The sequence below is a fragment of the Gossypium raimondii genome, chromosome 8 (genome assembly GCF_025698545.1).
Source record: "Gossypium raimondii isolate GPD5lz chromosome 8, ASM2569854v1, whole genome shotgun sequence".
Lineage (NCBI taxonomy): Eukaryota > Viridiplantae > Streptophyta > Magnoliopsida > Malvales > Malvaceae > Gossypium > Gossypium raimondii.
The window spans coordinates 4538117-4550090 of NC_068572.1; the positions used below are offsets into that span (position 1 = coordinate 4538117).

Consider the following 11974-nt stretch of genomic DNA (forward strand, 5'->3'; position numbering starts at 1 on the left):
CATATTAAATTTTAGAATTTTTATTTGAATTTAATTTAATTTAGGATGAAAATCCTAAAATTCAATATAAAAATACTATCGTAATATTAAAGTATTAAAAGAAAATACAGAAACACCGTTTCATACCATTCTTTACCATGTATTATATTAGTTGTAGAAGGGGCTATATTTGCATTTGTTCTATTTGTGAAAAACAAAAATGCTATCCCCCTTTAGAAAACCGATCTCCATTTGCCAAACAAGCTGAGATGCATATCAAGCGTCGTCATAACGGCGTCATAATGGAACAAGCTAACCATCCGCCAAAATGGCAAAATTTCCCCAAAAATTAAAGAAAAAAACAAACGACGTTCCGTCAAGTGAAGATCCATGTTTGGATCTATAAATACCCCATCTCCAAACCTGCCCAACTCCTTTCATTTTGAGAGGGGTAGATCTTCGTTCAACCACGCCTAATAACCGCTCGGATTTTTCTCAGGCAAGTTTCTCACTCTCTCTCAAAGCCAAAAAACGTTCATGTCTCAATTAATTTTGCTCTAATTTTCTTTCAACATTTTCTCTCCCGATCCGCCTTTTACTTTTTAATATTCTTTGAATTTTAACTTCAATTTTATTTCGAAAGTGTGTTAAAATCTTTTGAATCTTCAATTCATCGCTTAGTTTCGTCTGATCTGAGTGTTGGAACTGTCGTAAGTTCGTTAAATTGCTTCGATCTGCGTTTTTTTCATTGGTTTCATGTTGTAATAGATCGGATTTAGAGTTTTTATGTGTTGATTTCGACGAATTCAGGCCTGTTTTATTTGCGAATGTTCCTCGATCGATCTTATGTTGTTTCTGAATTCTGGCCGTCGGATCTGCTCTGATCTTGAATTCTACTATATGTATTTTTATTTTCAAATTACATTGATGATCTTTGGAAATTGAAATGTGGATTTGTGTTTGGCAGACGTGAAAAAAATGGGGCTGTCTTTCACCAAGCTATTCAGCCGGCTATTTGCCAAAAAGGAGATGCGTATACTGATGGTTGGGCTTGATGCTGCTGGTAAAACCACCATTCTTTACAAGCTGAAGTTGGGAGAGATTGTCACTACCATTCCCACCATCGGTAAGTCGCCTTCTTGCCTTATAACGTTTAACTGTTGTTATCCAAATGAATTTTGGTTCGATGAAGGATATGGCTAACCGTGATATATTGTAATCTTGTAGGTTTCAATGTTGAGACCGTTGAATACAAGAACATCAGCTTCACTGTTTGGGATGTTGGCGGCCAGGACAAGGTAACGAGGTTTAGTTTCTATTCAAACACGTTGATATTAATTATAATGTTTGCATCAAACAAAACAATCTAGGGAATCATTATGGGTGGGATTGTGATTGTATCGTATATTATCTCGAAAACATGAATGTGTGCAGTTCTGTGGAAGGAGTGGACACATACTAGATGTCTGTTGGTAAATGAAATGGGGATGCTTGGCAGTCACTATTGAACCTTATGTTCTTATTGTAACTTAGATCTATTAGATCTGTTAGAACAATGAAAAATGTCTTAATTATTTGGCTGGTCTATTTGCTCTAACTTTCTACATAGATCCGACCATTGTGGAGACACTATTTCCAAAACACACAAGGACTTATTTTCGTGGTTGATAGCAATGATCGTGACCGTGTGGTTGAAGCTAGAGATGAGTTGCACAGGATGTTGAATGAGGTACATAAGCTCAAATTTCTTGTTACCAGTGCTATGATGCCAATGTTTACATGATGGTTGTGAAATTATTAAAAGCTGCACTCTGGAGGGGGCCTTGTGCTGAAATCTAACTTATTATTTGGCAGGATGAGTTGAGGGATGCTGTGCTGCTAGTATTTGCAAACAAGCAAGATCTTCCAAATGCTATGAATGCTGCTGAGATTACCGACAAGCTTGGCCTTCATTCTCTCCGCCAGCGTCACTGGTGAGACGAACAATTCTTTGTGTATGGGTGTGGTGTGTTGGTGCATCTGACCCCTTCTTTTGTGGATCTTTATGTTTCCTCTATGTAATATATTTTGCAGGTATATCCAGAGTACATGCGCCACATCTGGTGAAGGACTGTACGAGGGACTGGACTGGCTCTCAAACAACATTGCAAACAAGGTATGTTCATGCCAATGACTCTGATTATATAGTTAGAACTTAAGTTTGCAGATTTTTTAGGCGGTTGAGCTTCTTCTGCTTCTCATTCACTTATGCTGTGATATTTATATGAAATTGCAGGCATAGATGGCGTAATTGACTTGTCTGTCTCAGAAAATGCCAGCCCCTTTCGGAATTATTGATGTTTCTACGTCCGTTAAAATGTTTTGGTTTTTCATGTTCTTTTGTTTCTTGCAAACTTTGTCATTTGTTGCTTCTTGTAGTTTAAGAATAATTGGTAAAATTTTCGGTTTCTATTGTTGGTCTTGGTAGTTGGAAAAAAAAAATGTATTGTTTTCCCCAATCTCGAGGTCATTCCTTTCTTGATGGAAATTAACAGGTTAAGTCGGTTTCTTTAATCTTTAAATATAAAGATACCAAATTTCTTTGGATTCTTTAATGCTGGTTTTAGCATGTGCAGTAACTGCAATCTTTTTTTCTTAACTATTAATGTCTACATTTGAAAATTTTGCATCAACAAAAAAAATGGAATGATGGATAAAAATATGGCGCAATTGGCTAGGTGAGCCTTTCTTGGCCAACAGCAAAGACAGTCTACCTGTAGATATCCCGCCAATTAGTTAGGACTAAAGAAGGGCATCAGATAAAAGAAAATTTCCAGATCTAATATAAACAGAATAAAATCCCCCATCAAGTTAAGGCCCGTATATGCGTTACATAATATGGATTTGATTGGTGGAAATGAATGAAGCCTTGAAAAGGTGAAGACGTGGATTCCCCAAGCGTAAGGAGTAGGCAGCTTTCTTGTAGTCACCCCAAGTAAAGGGCTTGTACAGGCTGGGATTTTCCGATGAGACCAGTTGTGGGAGTGGGGAGATGGTTGTGTTAAGCGGAGGTGCCCCGAAGTACATGATCGACATTCTTGAATTTTCAGTTGAATTCGCCATTGCTCTATGCCTAGCGCTCCTAAATCTCTCGTTTGTCAAAACCTATCAAATCATACAAAATGAGAAACAGTTTACTCCAGGTCTTTAATGTACGAAGTAGGGTACTGACCCGCAAGGCATCTCCGACGATGACGAAGAATTGGGTAGGGTCAGGGGGGACTGGGATCCAAAACCCATCACGCAAAGCGATTTGGAGGCCACCAACATCATTGGATCGAAAAATGGTGAGGATCTGAGGGTCGGAATGCTCGCCAAACCCTACTTCATCATCGTCTTTGCATGGTTTTGAAGATAGGGGAGGGTAATGGTTGAACCGTAAGATGGAGTCGCTTTGGACGTCTGTGATTAGTTTACTGAAGGCGTACTTGTCTTGGAGCCATAGACCCTCAGCCACTAGATCTAGAATCTCGCTTGCTAACTCCCTCACTGCTTTTATGTACTCATTCGCAGCACTACTGTAAAAAGTACCCAACAATAATAGATTAAGAAAATACCATCCAGTAAATTTAGAATCCAAGTTCAGAATTTTTTTCTCCCTTCATTACAACTAAATTAATATGAAAAATTGGATTTGGGTTTTTTTCTTCTAAAGAAAGCGATTGATTCATGAAGAAGATTACGTTCGATATGGATATTATTCTTAATGATTTTAATCCATTTTCGTTCAATCAAAACAGTAAAATTTATAATTCAATTCTAGACTCTCCTAAAATAATTTCTAAATTCACCCTAATTCTTAATATAAGAAAATATAAAAATTTAAATTATGCTTACCAACAATTTAACAACTATAAGATTTTATATTAACATTTCATAAATCAAACATTACAATTAAATTATCTTAAGGAACAAAATCTTAAATCCACAGCCTTTTTCATTTAATTTGTACAAATATTTTTACAAAATATCCAATAAATTTATAGCTTAAATATTATCATTTACATGATCTTCCATCATATTTCTTGATTTGGAATCACTTTCATAAAAATAAAATAAAATAACCTAAAAACTTGTTTAATTTTGTAGTAGGCAATTATAGAAACAAGGACTTTTCTGTTGGGGTTATGAAATAATAGTGGTGTAGGTCCATTTAATTCATATCATCTTAAACTAATTCATTATGCATCATCCTTGAAAACGAAATCATTATGCTAAACAATTTTATAATTCAACAATAATATATATTTTTAAGTTAAAAGTCTTCAAACTTAAAAAAAAAGTAATTATTGAATATTTAAACGGTCAAAATACATTAAAAAATTATTTAACTATTAACTTTAACAGTTGACCGTTAAAATTAACTGCTCTTAATTTTTTTCAGTTAAAATCATTATGTCACAACTATGGCGTGACATGTGATAAAAAAATAAATTTAATAAAAAGTATAAAAGATATTTAAAATTTATTAAAAATTATAAAAATGGTAAAAAAAAACATTAATTAGTGGTAAATAAATCGCCGGCAAAATGAAATTCCGTACTGGTGCTGTTGGGGTGAAATGGGCCACTCTATGTACTATATTACTGTTTATTAATTTCTCATTAAATAATTTTAACTCCATATTTAATTCATTTAATTTATATATATAATCACTTTTAATAGGTGATGTTTAATATGTTTGGGATTGTGAATCACATCTCTAATGTTTTTTAAAATGATTTAGATATATATATATGAAACATTTGTATTTATAAGTTAATGTCTCTTTTAACCAAATTTAGCTTATACTTGAACTTGAGTTTAAGCGAGGGCGAAGATAGAAAATTATTTTAGGGTAAAATTAAATTATAATTTTTACGATCGTAAAATATAGTTTCACCATTTTAATAGATTATATTTTTTAATTTATAAAAGATTAAATTAAAATTTGTCATTTTCATGGGCCAAAGTACAATTTTATTTTTACTAAGTTAAAATTTTAAAAATTTTAAAGGGCGTAAATGAAAATGTTTAATATGAAAATGAGAATATTTTTAAAAAATGGTACTTAAAACATATTTTTTAAAAAAACATATTAAAAAATATTTTTAATTAATTTTAATGATTTTATATATTTTTAATTTTTAAATTTAAAAAATTAATTAAATGTTAACGTGTCATCCATGTAGTAATCATGTGTATACAATGTCAACAAAGTTAAAAGATATTAACTTTTCTTTTCATTTTAGGTGATTTAACAAAAAAATTACATGTTTAAAGCTAAAAAGTAAAAATTAAATGATAAATTACATGTTTAAAGCTTTTGATTGAGTTTGTGTCATAAGTTAAGTGGACACTAATTTAATTAAAATTACCTTTTACAAGATAAATTATATTATTATAAGAATATTTATATTTTTATATTTTCATATAAAATCAATAAAATTCAGACTTGAATCTAATACGTTATAGATTTTATACTTTTTAGCTGTATCATGTCAAACAAAAATTTTATATAATTTTTAATAAATATATATATTTTTATACTTTTCTTCCACCCATAATCTAATTATGCATAGAAAAGGAGTGGACGAAGCCATAGGCAACATGAACCTTGCTATATATATTCTGCATCACACTAAAGAAACAGAAAACAGACGTGTTGTCTCTCTGCTCTACTGTTTATGGTTTAATATTTATATTCATATCTGTCTTTGGTCAACCTTCTTAACCCATTTTTTAAACCATAACGTGCATGACTAAATGTTTTTCCAAATTTCAGACGTGAGGGCAAAGTTTTCTTTTTCAAAACAATCATTGAGGAATTCGATATTAAAATAAAGTTTTGTTAAGGACTCAATTTAACTTAATTCCAATTTAATGCAGTTTAAAAATAATGTAGATGAAGGGAAAACAATGGTAGCATACCTGAAATTTTTAGGCTCATGGGAGATGGTATTGGATGTTTGGACAATGGAGCAAGGATTGGTGGGGAGGAGAAGATACTCAAGCTCACCCTTATCGCCATGGAGGCCGATGTTTTTGGAACCATAACCAAAACTGCCGGCAGGCACCGCCTGTTGCTTATCGGGAGCCGGTTTGTTGAAAAACCGAAACCCCTCGTCTTCCAATCTGGATATTATCTCCATAGGGACGCCATGGTTAGTGACCTTAAAAAATCCATAGTCTTCACAAGCTTCGACGACCAGCTTCGACACTATGGACTTGTCAAGAGAAAGATCAAGTGTCGGAATCCCTACTGCCTTGGTTTTCTTGGTTCTCACGGGAACAGGAGACTGCACTACCATTTTTCTTCTTAACTTTTGAGCCTATGATGATAAGAGTTGGAACTTGGAAGACGTGGAATCACGGCCGGGGAATTTGCTTACAATTTATACAAGAGAGACGGATAGGGGTTATGATTATAAAAATTCCATAAATTTTTTTATTCAACTTTAGCTTTCAAAGCATCATTTGAATATTTTAGTCCCTGTATATTTGGAAAATTAACATTTTAGTACATTAACTTTGCATTAATAGAATGACATAAGCGACATTAAACCAAATATTAAATCAATTTAAAAACTTATTAGTTTTGAAAACAAATGGAATGACAGTGACTTAATATGGACCAAACTATAAATAATTTAAACATTTATATAAAAAAGAAAATCAAATTGAACCCAAAATAATTTGGGGTAAAATCAAAATAGATTTCTTACCTTGATTCCTTCTTCAAAATTGTTGCTTAACGTGTAAAGATTAAAATATTATTTTTTAAATGTATAATGATTAGAATATTTATTTTAATAATGAAAGAGATAAATAAATTGATATGTTTTTTTGTTAAAACAAATAAATATGAATTCAATCGGTTAACTCAATTAATCGAAATTTACGTGTTTTTTGTTAAAACAAATATAAAACATATTAAAAGAATAAATTGATAATATTCTTTTGAACAAATTAAAACTACATATAATTTGTATTATTTATTATTAAATTCGATTGATTCAATTAATTATCCAATTTTAATCGAATTAACCGGTAATTAAACTTTTAAAAAATCATTAATCAATCTCCGACCAAATTAAATTACTAAAAAAAGCTGGTTTAAAAATTATTTGAATGAATAGGTCAATTTTTGAAATATTTATCGGAATATGTTGATTTTAGAGAGAGAGGGTGAAAACGCATCTATTAGGGACGCTTTCTTGCAAAGACAAGAGTAAAAGCACGTCATGTTTTCACTTGTTCTCTCTAAAATTAACCATAACTATTTTAAAAATTGACCCATTTTCTTAAAAAAAAATTTAAAACAGAATATTTTAACTAATTTAACACTTAAAATAATAGTGAGAAAGAATTAAAGCCGAATATGACATGGTGATTACATATATAATATAAGGGTCTGTTTGATTGACGGAATTGATTTTCCGGAAAATCATTTCCAACTTTTCCAGCGTTTGATTGGCGGAAAACATTTTCCATTTGGAAAATGAACTCCAAAACAAGGAAAAATGGGTTACATTTTAGGGAAAATGTCTTACCCTTTCAATTTCCGTAAGACATTTTCCGTGCTCTCCTCTCTATCTCCTCCTTCATTCCTTCCTTCATTTCCGTAGAAAACCGCTTCATTTATCGATTTTCCAAGAACTTATTTTTTAATTATTCAATACTTTTTTAACACAATTACAAATAATTTATTTGATATTAGTTTTTTCAATTTATAACGATTAATATTGTAGCTTAATAATTAAGTATTATTATAAATAAATCATTGCAATATATGTACAAATAATTTAAAATATAAAATTTATTAATATATATTAATATATGTAAAACAACTTTTCCGAAAAATATTTTCAAAAATCGCCAAGCAAAGTAGAAAATATTTTACAGATTCAATCAAACACCAGAAAATATTTTCCAGTAAATCATTTTACAGAAAAGTAAAACATTTTCTAAAAATTATTTTACGGAAAATATTTTACTGGCAATCAAACAGACCCTAAGCCTCACAAATGAGAAATGAGATATGATGTGAGTCCTACAAACATGAAAGGCAACTATGTGGAAACTACAATCTCATGTCCCATCATAAAAGATAATTTTACTACTTCACCTTTCATTATACGGATATAAAGTCAACGTACGTGTCGTTTCAAGCCATAACCACTCATGTAATTATTGTCGGATTGGTTCATTATTTGAGTTACCCATTTAAGTTTGAAGGGTTATTACTTTCGAATGTGACAGGATGTATCAGGTGTTAAAAATTGGATAAGGGAGAAATTTATCACATCATCCATTTTCGATTTAATTGATTTAATTAATCGAAATAGTTTATTCTATTCAATTAAATAAATTATTTAAAAAATTTATTACAATAATATATATATATATATATATATATATAATTGGCTCAACAGTTGATTTAACTTATTTTTTATCTCGATTCAATCACTAGTTTAAATAGTTTGTACCTATTAATGAGTTAACCACTCCAATTAAGGACGAAGCTAGGAAGGTTGGTAGGCCTCGACTTCCTAAGAATGGAAATTTTCATTTTGGTTGTTTAATTTTTACACTTTGGTCTCCTCAAAGTGATAAAATTTTGATTTAATCCTTTAAAAATTATAAAGATATAAGTTATTAAAATTATAAAATTACGTATTAGCTCTCATAAGAATATACAACTCAATTCCAACCCCTGATCCAATCTCTTATTCCAAACTAATACCCCAATCAAATTTCGGTCCAATCGACCAGTCCGGTCTGATTCTGAAAACAATATTCTAAGCAACATTTTGGCTTTAAATCACTGAATATGAAATGGGATTTATATTTTGAATGTAATTGAATCAAACTTATCCAAACTCGATTTGATTTATAATTATTACATTTTTTATGGAAAAAAAGAAACAAAAATATTGTTGAAGATGTGAAGACCATTCCTCCTAAGATATTCTTTTTTTCTGTTTGATTTTAGAGCTAGCTTTCAACATCAAAAAAGGGATGAAAACATGTTCATTGACTAATGTTGTTTCCCATTTCATTTCGAACACAAAGGTTGTCAAATAATGCAGAATTAATTTCTTTTCTTCTTCGGCCATCATGGTGAATAACATATGACCCACGTATTATTGCTGTTTATCCTGTTTGTACAAGCCCATTTTTGCCCGGGGCTAAACTAACTCAATTACAACCAGAAACCCAATAGCCTAGACCAAAACCCGAAGCCCAATAGGCCCATTACAAACCAACCCTCACAAAGACATAGCCCAGCAGACCCAACCCACCTAAACACTAACCCAAAACCCAATAAGCCCAATTACCTAAACCCAAATCAGGCCTAAAACAATTAGTCAAACTAGGGTTTCAGAGTTTCAGCTTTTCTGAAACCCTAACGCCGCAGCCGCCACTACCTCTCCTGACCTCCTGCCACCACCGCGCCACACATCATGTCTCCCACTTGCCACCGCTCACCTGCCCTCTGACTTTGCCACCGCGTCAATCACCTGCAAACACACAAAGCAACAAGACAGTAGCAAGCATTTTTTTTTCTTTTCTTTCGGCTATAAAGCCGAAAAGATTGTAAAGTAAAAGGGGGGATTTTTCTTTTATTTTTTTCTTCTTTTCTTTCGGCTATAAAGCCAAATATGCTGTAAAGAAGAGGGGGCTTCTTTTTTTATGAAGATTTAAGAAATAAAAAACAGAAAAGGAGTTTTTTCGAAAAGGTGATTTTTTTAGATTCGGATTTTTCGGTCTATTTTCATTTCTTTTGTGTTTTATTTATATACATATAAACTAAATAGAAAGTATAAAGAGGGAGAAGAAGTGTTACCTGAATCGACCTGTAGCCCCACCGTTGGTATCCCTTCGCCACCGCTGGATCCGAACTTTTAACTTTAAATATCTTTTAAATAAGTAAATTTTTAGCATTCATTCACGGATCGAGAATTCAAGATATTGTGTCCTAACTTACTGGATATAATTCTCTTTCTCGATTAATGTGAAATATGTCATTTTCCCAAAAAATTTCAACATTTTAATAAAGGATCGTATTTTAACTCTCTTTAAAGTTTTCAATCTTTGACACTAAGACATTAATTAATCAACTAGGTACCAATTTTGGGCGTTACGAGGGTGCTAATCCTTCCTCGTACATAACCGACTCCCGAACCCGTTTTTCTGAATTTCGTGGACCAAAATCGTTGTTTTAATAAAATTAAATCGTTTATTAAAAACAACCACTTTTCAAGGTGGCCCGATCACACCTTATCAAAAAGGATTGGTGGTGACTCCCACACTCGTTTTCATTTTTAAAATCCAAGTCGACCCCGTTTTCACAAAAAAATGGTGTCAACACTGTTCATCACCTAAGCCATGAAAGCGACATTCAGTCACTTATAGTTCATAAGAGATCATTTAAGATTTTTTATTTTTGTTGAAAGAGGGTCGGGTCCAAAATTGTCTTCAATCGAGGTATTGTCATCCTACTGTATGTTCAGTGTGAGTTTATAGAGTAGGAAGACAACCCTATTAAACACAATATCATATCTTATCATATAAGGATAAATCTTAAGTTTATACATTGATTTTATTTAATATTAAATTTTTTATTTTGATTCAATTATTTATATGAAATTTTTATTTTGATTTTGAAAGAAAATATGGACTAAACTTTTTTTTTTTGATAGAAAAAAAGAAAGCATCATAATGCCTTATTTCAATTTGTTCTTACAATGGCTTCTCCTAGTTTATCTTCTAGAAGTAATTTCTTAACATGAAAGGAAAAAAAATTCTATCTTAACTAAACTCTCCGCATTTGAGGAACAATTCCTTGCTAATCAATCTACAACCATGTTCTCTTCTTTACGCACAAATTGGAATTTAATATCAACAAATTGTCGTTGCATCATCTTTATTTTTCTGATTATAGTCATTGTAGGTGTACTCCTCAACCCCTCCTTAATCTTCTCCATTGCCGTCATACAATCAGTTTCAAGGATAACCTTATCATATCCTCTGCTTTGTGCCATTTTTAGGTCATGAAGAATCGCCCACAACTCTGCATTCACCGCCGACCCCTTTCCAATGAACTTTTGAAATCTTCAATCCAATTCCCAACAGAGTCTCTCAAAAACACCCCCAACAACTGACAAACTCTCATCTGTATTCGCCGCTCCATTCGTATTTATCTTGATCCATCCACTGTTGGACGGACCGAAGTTAACATACAAGATTATTGTAAAAGTAATGACAATTAGGGAAAATACTTCCGATCGTAGATGTACTGATCTAGAACAAAAATAAGAATAGTAAATATTCACACATCCACAGCACTATTTTCCCACATCAAGAAAGAAGAATTGAGAATTGTGTATAATTTCATATAATTAGGTGTACAACAAAACCACAATTGAAAATTTCATATAATTGGGTTTCTGAAAACTACTTTGTAGGTTTTTTATTTAATTTTTTAGAATAATTTGTTTAATTATTTTTTAATTTAAATGACTGTCCTATGGCAGTGTGGAGAAAAAATATTTATAGGCTGCCCATTACGGGTGTCCAACCCTAGATCTCCCACTCGCATCTAAGGAGCACAAAACTCTCGTTATTAAGTGTTAAGAGATCGTTATTTCTTTTCTCATTTCTCTTTTAGGTTCATACTAGGAAATAGCAGTCCGTGCAACCAATATACTTTATTCTTGAGAGCTGGTTACTATATAACTGTTAGGTATATATAGCAGCTCGAAAATTTAAGTAGAGTAGATATGCAGTTCCGTGATCTCTTTTATATCAATAATATAATAAACTTTAGTATTTACAATTGTCTCTCGAATATAAAATACAATTGGTCGACCGATAAATACAACTGAATGAAACATTGAAATGATCTTTCCTTTTTCTTGAATCTCTCAATTTCAATTCAATTACTCTCTAGACATGTTCCATTAGATCGAAT

The 11974-nt window shown here is 31.8% G+C and overlaps 2 protein-coding genes across 2 annotated transcripts; one reads left to right on the forward strand and one right to left on the reverse strand.

Moving 5' to 3' along the window:
• Positions 1 to 320: 320 nt before the first annotated feature.
• On the forward strand, positions 321 to 2573 carry LOC105790417 (ADP-ribosylation factor). Its single transcript, XM_012617998.2, has 7 exons — positions 321 to 478; positions 947 to 1105; positions 1207 to 1277; positions 1589 to 1708; positions 1834 to 1952; positions 2053 to 2134; positions 2255 to 2573. Exons 2-7 carry the CDS (start codon positions 958 to 960, stop codon positions 2258 to 2260), a joined length of 546 nt encoding a protein of 181 aa, XP_012473452.1. The 5' UTR covers positions 321 to 478; positions 947 to 957; the 3' UTR covers positions 2261 to 2573.
• A 67-nt stretch (positions 2574 to 2640) lies between these two features.
• On the reverse strand, positions 2641 to 6341 carry LOC105790415 (gibberellin 2-beta-dioxygenase 2). Its single transcript, XM_012617996.2, has 3 exons — positions 5929 to 6341; positions 3191 to 3536; positions 2641 to 3123 (listed from the first exon to the last, which is right to left on the reverse strand). The coding sequence occupies exons 1-3, from the start codon at positions 6306 to 6308 to the stop codon at positions 2848 to 2850; spliced, it is 1002 nt and encodes a 333-aa protein (XP_012473450.1). The 5' UTR covers positions 6309 to 6341; the 3' UTR covers positions 2641 to 2847.
• Positions 6342 to 11974: the final 5633 nt, after the last annotated feature.

Bases quoted from the DNA above. Each gene is read 5' to 3' on its own strand.
- LOC105790417 (XM_012617998.2), top strand. From the start codon at position 958: ATGGGGCTGTCTTTCACCAAGCTATTCAGCCGGCTATTTGCCAAAAAG. The intron at 1,278-1,588 runs GTAACGAGGTTT...CTTTCTACATAG, and splicing joins ATGTTGGCGGCCAGGACAAG to ATCCGACCATTGTGGAGACA. The intron at 1,953-2,052 runs GTGAGACGAACA...TATATTTTGCAG, and splicing joins TCTCTCCGCCAGCGTCACTG to GTATATCCAGAGTACATGCG.
- LOC105790415 (XM_012617996.2), bottom strand. From the start codon at position 6,308: ATGGTAGTGCAGTCTCCTGTTCCCGTGAGAACCAAGAAAACCAAGGCA. The intron at 3,537-5,928 runs GTATGCTACCAT...TACTTTTTACAG, and splicing joins CATGAGCCTAAAAATTTCAG to TAGTGCTGCGAATGAGTACA. The intron at 3,124-3,190 runs GTCAGTACCCTA...ATGATTTGATAG, and splicing joins TCGTCGGAGATGCCTTGCGG to GTTTTGACAAACGAGAGATT.